We start from the raw sequence: 20,984 nt of genomic DNA on the forward strand, positions 1-20,984 counted from the left end.
GTAGAGGGACTTGCATTAATGAACCTAGGCTTTGACAATTATTCACCAATTAACAGGCAGCAAATCTTTCATCTATAAACCCTGCCACCCAGGTTTTGATGGGGTACCCAGATGTATCACTTTGGAGTGGTTTTAGTCCCACCCTAGTTACTAAACTCTGGTCCATCCTTTCCTGAAGCTACTTTTCCCCTAACACAGGGACCCCACACATCCCTGAAACTGCCTTTGATACCTGAAGAAGACAAGTGTTCCAATCAAGCTGCTCCGATGGAAACTTAACGTTCTAGGTGAAATGGAGGGAAACAAGAAGTTGTCTTTTGCTGTATAAATTCTCCTGAGTTTAGTTTTTATTACAAGTGGAAATATAAATGGCTCCAAATAGGTTTCGTACAAAATGGACATTAAAAAAAAGTCATTTGTTCATGTACCACCCTCTGTCAATGGACTGTATCATTATTCAAGGAGATTTATGTCTGAATTAAGTTCTGCATGTCTGGTGTCCACATAAGAAATGATTTTGTACTTTTATCTATCTCCAAAGCTAATTAAAAGGTTATGCCTTGATTACAGGCTCCAAGGAAATCAAAGATGTTTGAAAACTTCACACGTCTTGAATTTCGATAGTAAAACAGATTCAGTATTTTCATGTGCTCTTTACCAAGGCAGAAAACTGCAATTAATTTTGAAGAAAAATATACACAGCATAAAAAAGAACTCTAATTGTTTTCCTCCCTATGGATGATTTAGCTTTCCACCTTTGCTTTGGTGTGATCACATCTATCTCAGGAAGGGGTGAAAGTAAAGGGTCAAGAACAAACCACTGTGCCTTTGTATCTCTTTCACTGTTTAACAATTCTAAATGGATGAAATTTGGTTGTAACAGCAGAGGAAAGAGGAGAAGGGCCCTACAGAGATAATATGTAAATATGCTTTTTGTTACATCAAGGGCCCTAAAGAGATAATATGTAAAATGAAGTCTACCACTATGTTTATACTATGAGGTTGATTAAACATATTAAGTCAGGGTTTTTTAATTACCAAAAAACAAACCACTTCCTTTTTATCTGGAAGCTACTTTCAAAAACCACTGCAGACTTCTGCAGCAGTACAGATTACCTTCACCCCCTCTCAACCCCCAAAACAACAGGAGGGTCAGGGTACACCCCTTGATTACGTGAGAAGATGGGTGTAATACATAAACGAGTGGACTACACTTGTATGTTTTAACAGACCATAAATGCTGTTGATTTCCACACTGGTAATATTTAACAATTAGGCTGACCTAGTGTACGCCACTGAGCTTCAGTTTTCTGGTTAAGTTACTAACTACCATCTCATTCAATCACATTAATTAGTAATGGAACTCAAGGCAAAGCAACAACCTACAAGTTTAAAATAAAAACAAATCAACTGGAAGCCTAAGGCAAACATGCTGGTCTCAGACTGATTTCCAGACCCACATTCTCAAGATAGACTAGAACCTTCTCAAACACCCTTAGAAGCTAATTAGTAAACCACTGGATACAGGACAGTCACTTGCTGAGAGTTCTGTATATTTCAGAAACATTAGTGTCTTTGAAAAATGTTGGAGAGGGGTTGCTGCATGTTTTAAGCTCGACTGAAACCTCTACTTAAAACAATTTGTAGGCTGCACAAATGGAGGACCCAGGAGGTTAGGAGAGAAGAAGCTAAAACAAACACAGGTTGTTATAAAGATCCGTGCACTGGGTCCCATCTCTCCTTAGTAAAGCCTGATGCCAACTTGCACAGCAGGACTTCAGTGAAGGAGGTAAAAACAAAATACAACCAGTTCCAGATCTATTATGAAAGAGGAACCTTAACTAGTACATGATTTGGAACTCCTTACTATCTGTTATCTTGAGAACAGTACACTGAAGACTGCACATCTTCTTTAGAACGGCTTCCATTCCAGTTCTGACTGCTCAGGCACCACAAAACCTGGAGGTTTCAATGCTTCTTTGTGCCCAGGGTGTAGCGGAAGGTGGGAAAAAATGGATGGATTCACAAGCATAAAGAACCTTTAAAGATGGCATTATAAATAGGTTTTGTGGCAACCAAAGAACACTTTTTAAATAGCTGTTTGTCAGGTGAGATACAGCAAAGCATTCATTACAAATAACCCCAGAGGAGAACTGGCAGGTTCAGAAGATTCTGTGGTCTTTGGGTAGATGAAAGGGAAAAGACAGAAGGGCTGACAAAATGGGTCTCACAGAAGTCTGAGACAAGGCAGGCCTACAGATATAAAAGGTAAGTCCGAAAACAAAAACGGTAAGATAGAACTACTGGACATACAGCACAATGAGAAAGTAAGTCCAGATTAAAGTTCCATATGGGAATCAAGATTTAAAAAAAAATAAAACAAACACCACCACAAATACAACTTAAAAAGGGACATACTCAAGGGAAAAGAACTAGACCTGGTCGTTTGCACTGCCACGGTCTGAGATTTACATTTCAACTGGCCCCACCCGTTCATGTCATAAATTCACATTCTTTTGCCACCAAGACAGCAGGGGAAAAACGTATACAACGATCGAATGTATGGTACTCTTCACTGCCATGAAAAAGAAAACAAGGAAGAAAATCCCACTCATTTTAGCAATTTTAAATGCTAATTTTATTTACTGCTAAATGTGCAAACACCAATTCAATACTGTGCAGTAAAAGTTACATAAATCCAATATTAAACAATAGCATATGAAATAAGTAAAGCAGAGCACCATGTGCCTTCAAAACTGATTAATATCACAGAACACAATTCAGACAATTCTTAAAAAATCTGAAGAGGTCGCTCATTTAATATTTAGTTATCCAGAAGCCAATGCTCTTTTGTTTTTTACTTTCTAGAAACAAGTGAAAGTTATTCCAATTTTGCACGGTTTAACATGTTTGACATCTGAGCCAAGGAAACAGACCCTACGATTTATTCCTTTTATCAACTGGAACCATCAGCTAATACAAAGTTGACAAGCTGGCTGACAGGAGAACAGCTGAATACAATGAAATATGCTCAATATGGGGCTAGCTGTACAGCCATCTCCATTTCCTTATCCACAACCCAAAGTAATGTTCCTTTATTTAAAGTAGTATTTTAAATCAAAAGATAAAATAATCTTAAAGACAGATACCATAGTAACCACCCTAACCACCTAAATCACTTAAACACTAACATAAAACACTTTTTAAAAAAACCAAAATGGCAAAAAATGGCAGTGCAAGAATACTTCATACTGCTGAAGCTTACATGTTCTGAGGTATGTAATGAGAAGCTGAGGGAGGTGAAGCAACATAGCCAACTGGCCCAGGATTCATAGCACCATGAATTTGAGAAGAGCCACCACATGCTGCACCAACTGAATGCCAGGGGGCAACATAGGGATAATCGGGCACAACAGGAAGACAGGAATCAAAACCTGGCAATGGTGGAGGCCCATAGGGATCTGACATCACTGGATAATAGACTGCTCCAGGAGGGACAGATGCAGGGTCAGCATTTGGAACAGTACCTGAAACAAAGAATGCATATAGTACACACTTTAGGTACGAAGATTCACTAGAACATCAACACACATTAGAGGTCTTTACAGGTAGAAGTGAAATTTAGCATGAACTATGGGAAAGATCACAGCAAATGTGGTAAAAGGACTTTAGATAAGAACACTAGTGACTAAAGCAGGCTACCAAAAGCTTATATGAAAATTTCCCAACTAAAGAAATGTGTGTGTGCGCGCACGCCCAAGCACACGTGTCACGTGTCAAATGTATTCGACCTAGAGACAGTTATCTTTCTGGGATGATCTAGGTACCCACAGACTAAATACATACAGAAAACATTCTCTAGAGTCCTTCTAGTCAATGAAATTCTCATAAAGGGTAGGTCACGAGTAAGTTACCCAATAGTTTCCCACTGTAGCACATATCATCCAAATAACCATTTTGTATTACTTTAGCAATGAAAAACTCAAGTGCCTATACTTGAAGGTATAGTTCTGAAAAGCATCCTAAAGACCAAAAATTTGTCATCACTTGACCGGCATTAAGATCTTATCCTAGCATTATTTTAATGTTCCGCCACTTAACTACCACAAGGGACTTTTAGTGGAAATAGATGCTGTTCTGACTTTGCTATAATGACCATGTAAATATTAAAAAGGAGTCATTCATTATCTGGGATAACTTAGAAGACTGACACTGCACTGTCTCATGGTGTACCACAGTTAAAAACAGCTCTATAAAAGGTACACGGTACAAAAATGCAATGAGGGGGACACTAACTTTTATTACTATGGGCCATATCACATCACCATACTAGGGATCATATTCTATAGTGCTAATATTCCCAAACCATTAATATGCTTTAAAAGGGAGGAGGAACAAAAGGAAAGTCACATTCTTCACCTATTCTAAATCCTTTAAAATGGGTCTCCATCTATACTGTACTGTGAACTAGAGCAACCATCTTTATGGTCTGGCACACTGGTCTCCAATGTTTTGGTCTCAGGACCCCGTTACACTCTTAAAAATTGAGGATCTCAGATAGCTTTGGTCTATGTGAATTAGATGTATCAATGTGTACTGTATTAGGAATTAAACTGAGAAAGTTAAAAGTATTTAATTCTGGTAAAAAAAAAAAAGCCCATTAATGTTCAAAGTTTTTTTTATAAAAAAAAAGTTTACATTTCAAAACAAAAATATGAGACAAGTGCTATCATTTTACACACTTGTGCAAATCTTGAATGTATGATTTAATAGAGACAACTGGATTCTCACATCTGCTTCTGTATTTAATATAATATGCTGTTCTGAAGTATATGAAGAAAATCTGGCCTCCTACGGATATGTAGTTGGAAGAGAGAACCCTTTTAACAACCAGCCTTTTCAGATACATTCAGATATATTCTTTGATGCTACACCAAAACCAGGTAAGTGGTAGTTTCCAAAGGTTAGCAGCAATGTGGACTTTTTCATACTCAGTCAACATTAAAATCCACCGTTTTATCTTGCACTTTGAAATAGACCTTTTACAAAAACGTTACACAGGTAACACCATTCACTGGTAACCGGAGAAGTATTATTTCATGGAGTTATATAAATCTCCCCAAATGTTGACACATTTCATTATACAATGTGAAAAAACACATTCCTTAATAGCCCCATCTATCTTTTTTTTTTTAAGATTTTATTTTTTTAGTAATCTCTACATCCAACATGGGGCTCAAACTCAACCTCGAGATGAAGAGTCTCATGCTCTACAGAGTCAGCCAGGTGCCCCAATAGCCCCACCTATCTTATTAGAAAAGTTAAGCATTGAGAAGCTGTCAAGTTCATGGTGGCAGATACAAGTTTTCCAAAATTCTAATTTTTATTTGAAAGCTGGAATTTTTATCTTTGACAACAAATTCTATCAGTTCTTTTTTTCCTGAAGTGACAGGCTCACGTTGAGAAAATGTCTGCCAGATCTCCAAGTCTAAATAACCATAGTTTGTCTATCATGTAAGTAAAAATAGTGTTGCATAAAAAGCTGGTTTAGCTCATTAGTCAATCTCACAAATCCTTAAGTTAATCATCCTTCAGTATGCACAGTAATTTATGAATACTTTCCATGTTGTCACATAGAATATTCAGTACAATTATTCAAAAACAAAGATTTAATAAAAATATTTTGATTTAATATATATATAGAGAGAGAGAGGGACAGGGAGAGAGGGGGGAAGAGGGGGAGAGAAGAGGGGGAGAGGAGAGGGGGGGAGAGGGGGAGAGAGGGGGAGAGAGGGGGAGAGAGGGGGAGAGAGGGGGAGAGAGGGGGAGAGAGGGGGAGAGAGGGGGAGAGAGGGAGAGAGAGGGAGGGAGGGAGAGGGAGGGAGAGAGGGGGAGAGAGGGAGGGAGAGGGGGGGAGAGAGGGAGAGGGAGGGAGAGAGGGGGAGAGAGGGAGGGAGAGGGAGGGAGAGAGGGAGGGAGAGAGGGAGGGAGAGAGGGAGAGAGAGGGAGGGAGAGGGAGGGAGAGGGAGGGAGAGGGAGAGAGAGGGAGGGAGAGGGAGGGAGAGGGAGGGAGAGGGAGGGAGAGGGAGGGAGAGGGAGGGAGAGAGGGAGGGAGAGGGAGGGAGAGGGAGGGAGGGAGGGAGGGAGGGAGAGAGGGAGGGAGAGGGAGGGAGAGAGGGAGGGAGGGAGGGGGAGAGGGAGGGAGAGGGAGGAGAGGGAGGGAGAGGGAGGGGGAGAGGGAGGGAGAGGGAGGGGGAGAGGGAGGGAGAGAGGGAGGGAGAGAGGGAGGGAGAGAGGGAGGGAGAGGGAGGGAGAGGGAGGGAGAGGGAGGGAGAGGGGGGAGAGGGAGGGAGAGGGAGGGAGAGAGGGAGGGAGGGAGGGAGGGGAAGAGGGAGGGGAAGAGGGAGGGAGGGGGGAGAGGGGGAAAGAGAGAGAGAGGGAGGGAGGGAGGGAGAGAGAGGGGGAGAGAGAGGGGGAGAGAGAGGGGGAGAGAGAGGGGGAGAGAGAAGGGGGGAGAGAGAAGGGGGGAGAGAGAAGGGGGAGAGAGAGGGAGGGGGGGAGAGAGAGGGAGGGAGGAAGGGAGAGGGAGGGAGGGAGGAAGGGAGAGGGAGGGAGGGAGGAAGGGAGAGGGAGGGAGGGGAAGAGAGAAGGGGAGGGGGGAGAGAGAGAGAGAGAGAGAGAGAGAGAGAGAGAGAGAGAGAGAGATAACAGGCATTGCTGTTATCATGAGTGTGTATGTCAGGGAATACAACAATCACTAGCACAGTTTGGTGCCCCCTCTTGATTTGTGCTTAGGTGGCAGCAGTTTACCCACTACTGATCTTTGCATTCTCAATGCAAAATCTAACAGTAAAAGGGACATATAAAATCTTTAAGATCTACGTATTCTGATGAATACTTTTGGCTTTATGGATCCCCCAAGAGGGAATCTCAAGGGTCCACAAATCATTCTTTAAAAACACAGTTCTAGAATACGGACCAAACAAAATATCTGAGCGTTATTATTAAATTACACACGATAGGGGCGCCTGGGTGGCTTAGTCGGTTAAGCGTCGGCCTTTGGCCAGGGTCATAATCTCAGTTTGTGAGTTTGAGCCCTACATCGGGCTCTCTGCTGTCCGCACAGAGCCCACTTCCAATCCTCTCCCTCTCTTTCTGTCCCTCCCCTGCTTGCATGCTCTCTCCCTCTTTAAATCAAACATTAAAAAAAATTTTTAAATACATTACACACAATCAAATCCAATTGTCCTTCTTGCAGGCAATCTCATTACATACTCACCATTTCCTGATGCTTCCACCTGTGTACCATCTTGTCTCCCCACCTCACTATACCACTGAGGAATACTTTGATCTACCAGAGGGGGTGGCTCAGCATAGACTGGATAATTCTCTACATGAAGCTGCTGTTGCTGCTGCTGCACCTGTGGCACATAGACCATGGAGTGCCAGTAGTTGTGGTGATAGCACTTGGGCAAGAAAGAAAAAAAACAAACACTTTACTATCCTTTTACTTAAAGTAGTACAGTTTTTCACTAAAAAAAAAAAAAAAAAAAGTTTGGCTATGATTTTCAAGAAGGGTAGCTATAACTTTTTTTCTCTGAAAAAAAAAAAAACAGAACATGAGGAAATCTATTCTTCTACTACAACTTTAAGATCTTTAGCAGCAGCTGTGTCTCATTTTTGAGCATAGGAATTCTTTTAAGAAAGCATCCGAAAGAAATTACAGACATACACAATGACCTGTATATAAAGATATCTTTCATAGCAATATTTTTAAAAGCAAAAGAGTGGAAGGGTGCCTGGGTGGCTCAGTTGGTTAAGCGTCCAACTTCAGCTCAGGTCAGGACCTTACACACGGTTTGTGGGTTTGGGCTCTGCACTGACAGCTCAGAGCCTGGAGCCTGCTTCAGATTCTGTGTCTCCTTCCTCTCTCTCTGCTGCTCCCCCACTTGCACTCTGTCTCTCTCAAAACTAAATTAAAAATGTCAAAAAAAAATTTAAAAAAAAAGCAAAAGAGTGGAATAAATCACAAGGATGAAAGGTACAGCATGGGGAATATATAGTCCGTGGTATTGTAATAGTGTCGTATGGCAACAGATGGGAACTACATTTGTGAGTGGCCTCATAGCAGAATATCAAATTGCTACCTAATACACCTGAAACCAACGTTAACATTGTGAGTCAACTATACATCATTTTTTAAAAAAGCAAAATACAGTGAACAACCTATGAAATCTTAAACAATAGGGAACTAGATGAATTATATATCCGTGATGGTATACAATACAGGCAATAAAAAAACTTATGCTGTCAAATATTTAAGAAAAACTGCTAGCATTAACTTCAAAGTTTACAAAATCACACAGCAGTCAATATGTGGTAAAAGAAATAAAGAAGCTGTTAAGGAAGTATGTTACAGTGTACAGTGGTTATGCACAAGATTTCAGAGTCCTTTATATTTTAGTATTTTTCAGATGTACTACAACGAAGGTTATTACTTTGAATATAAAGAAGTTTATTAAAATAACTATTCTGCATTTCCTTGTATTCCCATGATGTACAATGCAGGAAAAGGTTTTAAAATACCTCAGCCATCTGAAATGAATTAAGTTTCCACACATAAATATAGTAAACTAACATAACGGAAGGTGCAAGTAGTTTATATTTTCAATTCTTGAAACTGAACTTAGCAAACAGTCTCAAAGAACAAAAAATCACTCCACTACTCTTAATTTATAAATGTGTGCCATTTGGAGAAGATAGTTTTCTGGAAATGATAATACCCAAAGGTTTAGTGAAATTAGTGTCTGGGAATATGAACTAATCTGAACATTATTCAGGAGACTGTCTGAAGTTTACTATCATCTACCCAATCTTAAAATGCATCATTCCTTTTTAGGAAATATGCCATCTTGTTATAACATCAGAAGTCAGGTGTATTTCAGGGGGAAAATGATTCCTGAATGAAAAAATAAAAGCTCTTACCTAAAATCAAAAACACCTTTCAGTGATAGGAAGATATCTGTCAGAATCCCCACCCTTCTACAACTCCAGCGAGTGATGAAAATCAGTGTTTGGTAAAGATCTATGAACACATACGGGCTCTAGAAATAATACAGCCCTTCAAATGTCTTTAAATTTGTCCAATTACTTTTAGGATTAACATGCAGAAATAACCATAAAAATGTTTCAATTAAGCAGGACAAATAATTCACTTATTACTGAGTCAGAAAAACATAGTGAAGGGTTGGCATACATAGGATGCTAAACATGGAGGCCAATATATGCTAATAAAGTTGTGCTGCTTTAATGTAGCAACTATTTCGTAAGAGGAACTGAAGCACTGAGAGGCTAAAAGAGAAAACTGACCTATTATCTTCAGATCTTACAAAGACAAATTTTAGGCTCCTCACAGTGTTCTTGGCTTTTAAAGTTCAAGAGTGTGATTATCAACCCAGTTTACATTTTTAATCTAGAGCTTATCAAAACAATTTCATCATGACTTACCTGCAATCCCAGATTGAAATAGTACTGCAAAACTTTTGTATCTAAAATTTAAAAAAATAGTAATAATACAAAATAAATAAATAAAGCTAACTTTAAAAATGTAACTTCACAGAACTTAAAATGTTTCACAAATAAAAACTAGATATACAGGAGAAGAGGGTAGTCTTACTGTTCTAATTATATCTAAATGTATTTTTATTGACTGACCCGGGATACATGTATATTCTTACAAATATAAGAACTTGAGTCCCACAAACAAATGAACTCTAAGGAAACTCCCCTTAAGTTGGAGACTTCCGATACATACAAATATATTCACTACCACTCTAAATGCCATCAGTTTGTATTTTGACTATTATGTGGGAGTGGAGTATAAAGACTAATGGTTAAGCTAAAGAATATGAAAAGGTAATAGCAAGAAGTAAATTCACAAATGGCATGGGATTCCATCCCTTGGTGTGTGTGTGTGTGTGTGTGTGTGTGTGTGTGTGTGTGTATGTATGTATGTATATATATATATTTTCACACAAAATTTGTATACAGATATCCATAGCAGTATTATTCATAACAGCAAAAAAGTGAAAACCCCAATGTTCCATCAAGTAATAGACAATAAAAGGAGGCATACCCGTACAACGGAATATTATTCAGCTATAAGAAAGAGTGAAATATGGACACATGCTATGACATGGATGAAGTTTGAAAACATAACGCTAAGTGAAAGAAGCCAGTCACAAAAGATGACATAGTGCATGATTCATATATGTCAAATGTCCAGAGGAGGCAAATCGATAGAGACACAAAGTAGAACAGTGGTTGCCAGGGCCAGGGGGGAAAGACAAAATGACTTCTAATGGGTACAGGGTTTCTTTTTGGAGTAATGAAAATGTTCTGGAATTAGACAGTGGTGAAGGTTGCACACATTTGTGAATATACCAAAAACCAATGAATTGTACAATTTACATGGGTGGCTTGTATACTATGTAAATTAGACCTCAAGCTGTTAAAAAAAATCAGGTGCAGAGTTCTGCCAAAAGTAGAAAAAGAGAAGATACAACTTTGGAAAAATGACCAGCAGTTTCTTATAAACCTAAATACACATCTATCTATGACCCATCAAATTCTACTCCTGGGTATTTGCCCAAAGGGAATGAAAACGTTATGTTCATAAAGACTTTTTATAATACGCATAGCCTTGGGGCACCTGGGAGGCTCAATCAGTTGGGCGTGGGACTCTTGATTTTGGCTCAGACCACGATCTCACAGTTGTGGAGTTGGAGCCCCAGGCCAGGCTCTGCGCTGATAAAAAAAGGAGCCTGCTTGGGATTCTCTCTCTCTCCCTCTCTCCCTGTCCCTCCCCTGCACCCTCCCTCCCTCTCTCTCAAAATAAATATTAAAAAATAAACATGAATAAAAAGCCCCAAAATGGAAGTAACCCAGATGTCCATCAACAGAAGAATGAACAGAAATAGACTCTTAAATACAGAGAACAAACTGACGGCTGATGGAGGGGACAGGGGAGGGGGAAATGCGTGATGGGCACTGAGGAGGGCACTTGTTGGGAGGAAAAGAACCCTCGCCCAAGTCTCAAAATCTCCTTACCTTGAGGCAGATCACTGCCACTTGGATCACAGGAATAAGGTGGAGGTGGAAGTGGTGGTGGTGGGAAGTTTGAAGCCTCTCCCACCTCAAGAGGAGGTGGAGGTGGTAAAGGAGCAGCAGTGGCAGCAGCAGCAGCAGGAATAGGAGGAGAAAGATATGGATAGGATGGCGAAGCAATCACTAAAAAAGAAAAAGTAGGAATGCACACCTGTAACACTTTATCAGCAGTAGTTCATCTACTTCTTTTGTGTCTCCAGTATGGTCAAAAGATTCCAATTCTTATGGTTTGACTTAAAAACAAAAACTTGGAAGATAAATCGCCCACCTTCTTAGACATGCCAGTTGAAAACTGGGAGTTCATTACAGGTTATTTTGAGTTCAGGTAATTACTTGAAATTAAAAGAAAAACAATCTGGAAATTGCAGAGTTTTCACCAGCAAGACTTTTTAAAAAAACATCAGCTAACAGGTACAAAAATGAAATACCATTAAAGCAAAATTTTTACTTAGCTTAATACAAAGTTAAGGATGTTTTCAGCCATCTGCCATCCTTAGTCAAATCACAAGATGTAGAAGCTAATAAGAGACTAAATTACACAGATTACAGATTTAAGTAATCCTTGAAGGTTTCTACTTGGTAGCATCATTGGAACATAGGGCATTCTAAATCATGCCAGTTCCATTTGTAAGCACAGAATCTAAAACAGGCTAGATGAAATATCATATTGCTTTAAGTTTCTATACCTATTGTTATAGTTTAAAAACAGTATTCATGGGGCGCCTGGGTGGCTCAGTCGGTTAAGGGTTCAACTTCGGCTTAGGTCATGATCTCACAGCTGTGAGTTCGAGCCCGCATTGGGCTGTCTGCTATCAGTGCGGAGGCTGCTTCCAATCCTGTCTCCATCTCTCTCTGTCCCTCCCCTGCTTGTGCTCTTGCTCTCTATCTCAAAAATAAACAAACATTTAAAAAAAAGTTGGATAAGCAACTCTTTGGGGGTGATGAAACTGTTCTCTCTTGATTGTAGTGGTGGTTATACAACTCTATACATTGTCAAAACTCAGAGCTGGGCACCAAAAAAGAATTCTTACTGGATCTAAATTAAACAGTAAAATTTTAAAACTTGCTCAACTGTTTTTAGTTTTATCATGTATGTAGAAATCTCCACTTTCACAGTTTTGGAAGACACATTTAATTTTTAGAGTAACTCCAAATATTCTAAAGGCTTTACGAATTTGTTTTCTATAAAACAATGGCTTCTTCAACAAAGCTCTGCTTATATTCCTTTTAAACTAGCACTCAAATCACACCATTTCTTAAAAAGTAAATTAGCAATTAGCTAAAGATACCAGAATGTGATTATGATCACTAGGTAAAAACCAACTACCAGACATAGAGATAGCTAAGTTCATTCTCACAGACCTGAAACAATCCAATGCAGAAGAAATCTGGAGGTTACTTTATCTGAACTCACCTTCCCTGGAACTGCATTGTGTAATATGCCCCCTAAGAAAAAGCTTTTAGAATTTCCAATTGCTCTGGAGATACATGAGCATCTCATTTGCAGACTTGAAAGGGCTTTATAGGTTTAACAGGTAAAATTTAAGGGATAGCTCCAAAACAATGCAAACAAACCTCCCTAAAATATTAGTGGAGGGGTGCCTGGGTGGCTCAGTCAGCCAAGTGTCTGACTCCTAGTTTCAGCTCAGGTCATGATCTCCCAGTTCATGGGATCCAGTCCCGTATCACGCTCCACACTGACAGCACAGAGCCTGGTTGGGATTCTCTCTCTTCCTCTCTCTCTCTCTGACCGCCCCACCCTGCATGCATGTACACTCTCTAAAAATAAACTTAAAACACATTAATGGAAACAAATGTAGTGCATTCAAAATGCTTATTTCCCCTGTCCATGAATCTACAGTCTGTTTCAGGACATCTCAGAATATGAATACACACAGTAAGACTCAACTTCTCTATACGTCAAAGGGCAGGGACTTGGGTGTAGTGAGGTGCAAAATTCCAGGGGCCACCAAATTAATGCCAAAAATATTCATAATTAGTAAAATATCAAAATTCTAAATAAATATAGGATCTAAGCCTGCATTTGCATGATCCCAAGAATGACTGCCTTACTCAATTCATCCTCTGAGCTGACAGCTCAGAGCCTGGAGCCTGCTTCAGATTGTGTCTCCCTCTCACTCTCTGCCCCTCCCCTGCTCACACTGTCTCTCCTTATCTCAAAAATAAACATTAAAAAAATACATTTAAGTATTATTTACCTTGATTACTGTGATTTTTTGGCATTCCCTTAAATTGTGCACCCAGGGAAAATGAGTCAATAGTCCTGGCCCTGACAAAAACCTTGGGGACAGTAACAAAACATAGCAGTATTTAATGCCTATGAGGAGATTCATACTAAAGGCAATCATGGCATCTAACTGGTTGGCAGATAAGTGACTTCACAATGGAGGATGGGGTGGGGCTGCCACGGAGACACATGAATAACACAATGGGAAACATGAGTTGATTCATCTAGAGGAGTGAACGGAATGTTAAAGAGCAATTAAAAAGCAGCCATGACCTAGTAGAGTTATAACTGGGGTTGAGAAGTGACTCAAAGAACAAAAAGAAAATAAATGAAGGTAGCACACATTTTTAGGAACGTCAACAAAGAACACAAATCTGGCATTTTAAAAATGGTAAGCTTTGAATAAACTGTGCATACATGAGGCATTCCAATGCTTGATTCATCAGTCACTTGACTTTCTTTTAAGTTCAGCACCCAATGTTTTTCCTTACAATTGGCACACGGTAAAACCGGGGTTTACATTTAACATTTTCAGTGAAAAATTTCTCTGGTCATCAGTATCATATATTGAATGTTTTTGTTGTAGGCACTGTGCTAGTAAGTACTTAATTTTTAAACTATCAGATACAGAAAACAAATCAAAACGAAGTATTTAAGGTGGATACTATCTAGATCAAGAAATAAGACTTTGCCAGCCACTCCAGAAAACTTGTGTGCCCCACCCCAATCACAAACCTCTCTCCCCACCATATTTTAACCATTTACCTTTTCACAGTAATCATTCCTTCATGGTTCTAGGAATTTTGTCACCCAAATGTGTATTCCTGGTTTTTTAAAGCTGATATCCTGAATCTCTTTAAATTGAATCTATTGATCCTTTCTCCATCCCTGTCATTTCCTTTCAGTTTTTCTTTTGAAGAATCTGGGACCTGTGACCTGTTGAGTTTCCCAGAGTCTGGATTTTCCCGATTATATAGTGATGGTATGTTTCAACATGTTCTTCTGTATTTCCTGCAAACAGGCAGCTAGATCCAGGAGACTGGATCAGACTCAGGATTGATTCCTTTGGCACATCTATAGGTAATATTTCTGCAACCTTCATAGCTACTGCTGTTTAACACTCATTCAGTAAGGAATGCAAAATGATTATCTTCACTGATTAGTTAGAATACTAATACGTAAGAACAATTCTCCTCATCTACTATTTGGTTACCCGGTGGTACAGTTCATAGAAGGTAGGCATGATAAACACTTGATTCTTTCACTTTATTTTCCAGTTTTTAAGAAAATGAACTGGTTTCTCATCACCCTCCTAAGGTGACCAATTTTTAAATTATCATTAAGAACTTTTAAATTTAACATATTTGGTCTGTTCCAGTCTGCTTCGATTATCACTGTTGAGGCCCAAATTGTTATGTCTTTGGTCAGTTGAGAACCTCTTTAAGGTGGCTTCTGAGTGCTTTCTGACATGGCCCCAATACTCTGGTAGCTTCTTTGCTATCAGGCATGACGAAACGATAAAGGCTCATCTTGAACATTTCCCACCCAGACCTGGAATCAGCAGCCATTTCTCCACAAAACTGTTTTTGTTTTTTTTTTTTTAAGTGAGAAATGACATTTCAAGACCACAAAATCAGTGCTAAAAATATTGTTTCTGGGCCCTTTCAATGGACAGAGCTGGTAAATATATACACATATATCTAAAGATAAAATACCTGAAGTTATATCGATACTTCCAATTCAAATTGGACACCATAAAAGCTTTTCTTTAGCCTTATTATATCCATATTACCTTCCTTCCATACTGAGCCTCCTGGTTTGCAAGGACACAAGGGGTAAAATTAAAATATCCCACACTTACTCATTTTAGTTGACATTACAGCCTCAGAATAAGAATCTGATTATCTAAATAAAAGAACCTGATGTAATTATTGAGTGTTAAAAATGCTTGGCAGATGGTCTGTCAATTCTCCTACTCTTAAAAACAGCTATAGGGATGCTGGGTGGCTCAGTCGGTAAGCATCTGACTTTGGCTCAGGTCATGATCTCACGGTTCAGGAGTTGGGAGTCCCGGGTGGGGCCCTGTGCTGACAGCTCGGAGCATGGAGCCTGCTTCGGATTCTGTGTCTCTCTCTGCCCCTCCCACGGTCACATATTTTTTTTCTCTCAGAAATAAATTATTAAAAAAATTTTTTTAAATAAAAATAACGATATAAGCAGTGCCTGGGTGGCTCAGTCGGTTAAGGAGTTAAGTCGGACTTCGCTTAGGTCATGATCTTGCTGTTCTTGAGTTCAAGCCCTGTGTCAGGCTCTGTGCTGACAGCTCAGAACCTGGAGCCTGCTTTGGATTCTGTGTCTCCCTCTCTCCTCTGCTCCTACCTACCTCTTGCGCGCACACACTCTCCTTCTCTTTCAAAAATAAACACTAACAAAAAACTTTAAAAAGTAGCTATACAATATCTGCCTTGTCCAAACATAAGGTTATCACTATTCCATAGTCGACTGTCTACCTCTTAGCCCTCATTTTGTCTTCATTCTTTAGGTAATTATACGTTTAATACTTCCCATCAGGTCTTATTGTTGATATCCTTAACTTGTTTTGGTAGTCTAAAAGTCAACTCCTCTGGCACACTGAAGTCCATCTAATACAACTTTCAGTGATGGTAGAAATATTCTGGATCTCTGCTGTCCAATATGCTAGCCACTGGCCACATGTGGCTTTGAGCACTTGGCATGTGGTTGGTGCAAGTGAGGAACTGAAGATTTATTTAATTGCAATTAACTAAAACTTAAATTTTTACATGTGGCCAGTAATTACCCTGGTTGACAGCATAGCTTTAGTAGATTGTTCAGGAAGGGCTCATGCAAATAATATCCTCTGAATTCTTACTCTCTTCTAAATTAAGTTTGGTTGCACATAAAATCTTTGGTTTATACGTTGCTTATTTTAAATGTTACTCCATTTTCTTCTAGCATGAAGCACTTCTGTGAAAGTTTGATGCTTATATTTTACTTCTTTTATATTCCATAGACTCTTTTATCTGGACAAAGGACTTTCTCTTTAAAGACCACTCATTTTACTAGAATACCTTGGCAGGCTGTTTTGAGTCATTATTCTCAAATATACAGAGTGTTGCTTCAGTATATACTTTTAAAGATTTTTAATTTCAGGAAAAGTTTTCTGAATTATAGTTTTCAGTATTTGTTCTTTTCCCTTACTTTGGTTTTCTTCTTCAGAGACTTCTATCACTGATCTCCTTTGCCTAATGTTTAACATGTCACTTTTGAATCTTCATCTTCCTTTTCTTCATTTTCAATTCCCCCTCCCCTTCTTCCATCTTTCTTTTTTTTTTTTTTTTTTCAACGTTTATTTATTTTTGGGACAGAGAGAGACAGAGCATGAACGGGGGAGGGACAGAGAGAGAGGGAGACACAGAATCGGAAACAGGCTCCAGGCTCTGAGCCATCAGCCCAGAGCCTGACGCGGGGCTCGAACTCACGGACCGTGAGATCGTGACCTGGCTGAAGTCGGACGCTTAACCGACTGCGCCACCCAGGCGCCCCTTCCATCTTTCTTTTAAAGTGTCATCGGGGGGCGCCTGGGCGGCTCAGTTGGTTAAGCATCCAATTTTGGCTCAGGTCATGATCTCACAGCCCGTGATGAGCCCCACGTCGGGCTCTGTGCTGACAGCTGAGTCTGGAGCCTGCTTTGGATTCTGTCTCTCCCTCTCTGCCCCTCCCCTGTTCATGCTCTGTCCCTCTCTCTCTCTCTCTCTCTCTCAAAAATAAAAACATTGAAAAAAATTACAAAAAAATAAAGCATCATCTTTGTATATACCTGATCATGTCCTTTATAGTTCAGTCTTCAGTACTGAAATGACTTTCTGACATTTCTAATGCTTTCCTGTGTTGTCACCTGAGTTTTTTAAATTCTGATTTGTTATTTTTATAAGTTTTTATTCGAATTCCAGTTAGTTATACTCTAATGTTTTAGATTATCTGATCTTTAGCTCATTCTGAAATAGGTGTTTGTTTAGTTGCATTAGTGAGCACATTTCTTGACATGTTTTTACTGCCTATACACAGGTTATTCTTTTTTGTTCTTAAAACATCTTAGTATAGGATTTGACCTTACTGCTTCTTTGTTACGTGAAATTATTTTTCACCAACTTTAGAATGAGGTGGATACAGGATTGTTCTGGTTTTTGGTAGTGTTCAAACCCAAGACTGCTTTCTAGGATTCCTTGGCTCTGTTCTCAGCTTCAGTCTGGATAGGCTCTTTTCCCTGTCCTGATCAATTCTGATTCCACTCCCAGCAGTTTCTCCCCAGTGAGGAGCACTATCTTAAAAGGGAGCCCTGGCAGGTCAGTTTTGAGAGTTCTTAGGGGCCAGATTGCTCCAAGCCCTTCATTCCCTTTACCATGTGCCCAAAGCACTCACCTAGTACTGGAGAGGTCAAATCCCTTCCCAGTCTTAGGTGCTCCTTCCGAATTGGCTGCCCCAGTTTCCAGTGAATTCTTTTTAGCTCTTTTGGGGTTCTCCTGTTCCCAGGTCCATCAGACAACATCCCCGATGCTTCCTTCCATCTTCTTGCTCCCACATAGAAACTGATAGCATGCAGTCCTGGGACTGGTGGTTTGTTCTACCTGCTTAAGTTTTGGGCGTGTGGGGATACCCTGTCACCTAATTTTATTATAAATGTTGTCCACGGGTTTTGGTTTTGCTATTTCCATTTTTATTTGAAGCCTCAGATTAAATAGCTATCCTGTTTTTGCCACCACCTTCTCAGAATTCTGAGAGCATTAAATTGTATTAACTCATTAGAATTTCACAACCACTTCATAAATTGGTACTATCAGTACCCCCAAGCTACGAAAAGGCTCGATAACTTGTCCAAAATTACATAGCTAGTGAGTTGCAAAACCAAGAATCTAACCTAAATTTCTTAAATTCTAGAGCCTATATTCTTTCATGAGAAAATGATTATATAAAAATATATTTCACAGCAAACTTTTCAGGAATTCTGTGAAGTATGAAACACCTCTACTTTCATTCCTGTATAATAAAACTGAAAGTTTAAGAAATTAGTAAAGTCCTCGAAGTTTCCAGCTACAAAATCGTATCAAAGCCAAGATAAATATTGAAATCCTGGCTCTCAAATTTCAAGGATTCCTCAACTACAGAACATACGTTATTAAGTAGGTTAAACTAATTTAATACTAGAAATTAAAGTAGCCCTATCTAATCACTATAATTGTCGTTCTATGCGTGTTCACGAATAGGAAAGGAGGCTTCCCCAAGTCAGCAACCACTAACAACCTACCCGGCCTGCCTTGCATAGATGGAGACACGAGTAGAGGCGGTATAGCATTCTGTGAGGAGGCTGAAGCGGTACTACTAGCTTCATTAGCTGCTGCACAGCTAGGTAAGACTGGAGCCGGAACATTATTGGCACAGGAAGCTGCACCTGCTGCAGAATTTGCCATCACCTGTAAGTGTAGAAAAAAGTTTTAAAGTTTAGGGATTTCTCAAACACCAGGAGGCTCTTTTCTGATCCTCTATTTCAGGATACAGTGTATTTTGATAACGACAACACTGAGAAATTAATCTTTATGTAAACCCTATATAAATAAGAAGATTATTTCTTTTAGGAGACCACAATTACCTTTAAGATTTGTAAATTTTTAATTTATTATTTTTCTGAAAAGGTGATACATTAATAAGATTCAAAAATCAAGTATGAAATTATATACAATGGAATGTTTCCTTCCAACCCCTATCCTCCATCTGCCTAGTTCTCCTCTCCCCAAACAGGTAACCTCTGCATTTCCTACGTGTTATCCAGATACTGTTACATTTATTTTTACATGTGTGTCCATTTCCCCCATGCTAATGCACTTTGTTTTTAATTTTTTTTAATAGAAAAGGTACTTTGCTTTTTTGCGTGTAAGCTTCATGTGACTGCAATTGATTTGTCTGAGTAGGCCACAACACTCAATACAGTGCTGTGCACAGAGATATGCTCAACAAATAACAACAGACCCTTCTTGAACACACTGTTCTCAATGCAGTCTCCATTTTCTTACCACCCATCGCTGTGTGGCTGCTACCTGTTCTGGTCCTCAGAAACCAAATTCAAAGTCACCAGTGGTCTTCATCGCAACATATCCTAGTAGAATCTTGCTAGTCCTTATGTTGCCTGACCTTTTGGCAGCAACTGACACTTGACTGCTCCTTGAAACATTCTCTTACTAGGGCTTCCAGAATAATACACTCTCCTCTCCCCACCCCCTCCTTGGCTATTCCTTCTCTACCTATCTGCTAAAATTTGGTGATCTACAGGCTCTGTTCTGGATGCTCTTCTCAATCTCTTCCTTTTCCCAGGATGATCTTATTCACTCCTATGGTTTCAGCTACCTTTTTGATGCCAAGTCTGTATTCTTCACATTTAAGTTTCAGCAAATGACCGAATTGACAGCGAATTCATATTAATTTGCTTATAAGAGGTTCGGAATAAAGAGACTATGAGTAGTCAAACGTCAACACACAGAATGTGTCTAGAACACAGGAGATTATCAATTTGTTGAATGAATTTACTAAGCACTGTGCCAGGCACCACAAAGTACAGTAATAGTTAAGATAAGGATATATATATAAACAACTTCTTTTAGGGGAGCCTGGGTGGCTCAGTGGGTTAAGTATCCAACCTCGGTTCAGGTCATGACCTCATGGTTCGTGGGTTCTAACCCCGCACTGGGCTCTGTGCTGACAGCTCAGAGCCTGGAGCCTGCTTCGGATTCTGTCTCTCTCTGCCCCTCTCCCCTACTCACACTCACTCTCTCTCTCTCAAAAATAAACAAACATTAAAAAAGGTTTTTTAAATAAGATGAAGGGCAAGGAGAACAAAAAGGAAAAAAGTCATTTCCCCCCAACTGATTGTTTGAGAACACTATGAAGATTACCTTCTGGGGATAGTTGTATGAGGTAACTGTGTCCTGAGGAGACATAGAACATGGTCTTCTGTCCTGAAGAGACTTTAATGAATACAGAAGTATAGTTAAATAAGGTGAATCAAGAAACCAAATAGCACATCGATAAAAGATCTGCTTTATTTCAATATCTTCTTAAATTAGGTGAAAAGTGCTCTGTCCTGAAAGTATTCAGATTTGGAAGCAACTACTAACAGAACATTCCAAAAGGTATCACTGTAGTGCCTGATTCAGGTGATTGTGCTATTTCCTATCTACAGAGATTCTGATCATATCCAATTCTAGTCCAATGTAGGTACTAAAATGTAATAGAGGACTATAATTTAAACATTTCTCAGTGGCCTTTGTTGCCTTAAAAGGCTTCGAAATCGGTAGGACCAAGAACAGTGTTGCTAAAAGAAAGTATTCCAAATAAAGATGCAGCTTGGTACAAGGGTGGATATCTGGTTATTCAGCTGTATCCTATCTAAGCAGGATGGAGTATACTCCAAGTAACCACTCCCCTCTGGTCCAAGACCCTCTTTGTGAAAGTAAAAAAGATTTTAAAAGGCTCAGAGCTAAGCAGGACAAATAGTCATCAC

The 20,984-nt window shown here is 39.5% G+C and overlaps 1 protein-coding gene and 1 long non-coding RNA gene across 2 annotated transcripts in view; one reads left to right on the plus strand and one right to left on the minus strand.

Annotated features, from left to right (window-relative positions):
- Positions 1–2,610: 2,610 nt before the first annotated feature.
- Positions 2,611–20,984, minus strand: part of ALG13 (ALG13 UDP-N-acetylglucosaminyltransferase subunit) — a 61,452-nt gene continuing 43,078 nt past the window's right edge. Inside the window, 6 exon segments of the mRNA XM_081792669.1 lie at positions 2,611–3,527; positions 7,280–7,466; positions 9,508–9,548; positions 11,110–11,289; positions 18,738–18,903; positions 20,377–20,448. Coding sequence (XP_081648795.1) covers positions 3,262–3,527; positions 7,280–7,466; positions 9,508–9,548; positions 11,110–11,289; positions 18,738–18,903; positions 20,377–20,448 — 912 coding nt within the window. The 3' untranslated portion in view covers positions 2,611–3,261.
- LOC145713889 (uncharacterized) lies at positions 13,670–18,789 on the plus strand. The gene is made up of 3 exons (XR_014136713.1): positions 13,670–13,805; positions 14,320–14,494; positions 18,697–18,789. It is a non-coding gene; the product is annotated as an uncharacterized LOC145713889 (long non-coding RNA).

This window comes from Panthera onca, chromosome X (assembly GCF_046562875.1).
Source record: "Panthera onca isolate mPanOnc1 chromosome X, mPanOnc1 haplotype 2, whole genome shotgun sequence".
NCBI lineage: Eukaryota > Metazoa > Chordata > Mammalia > Carnivora > Felidae > Panthera > Panthera onca.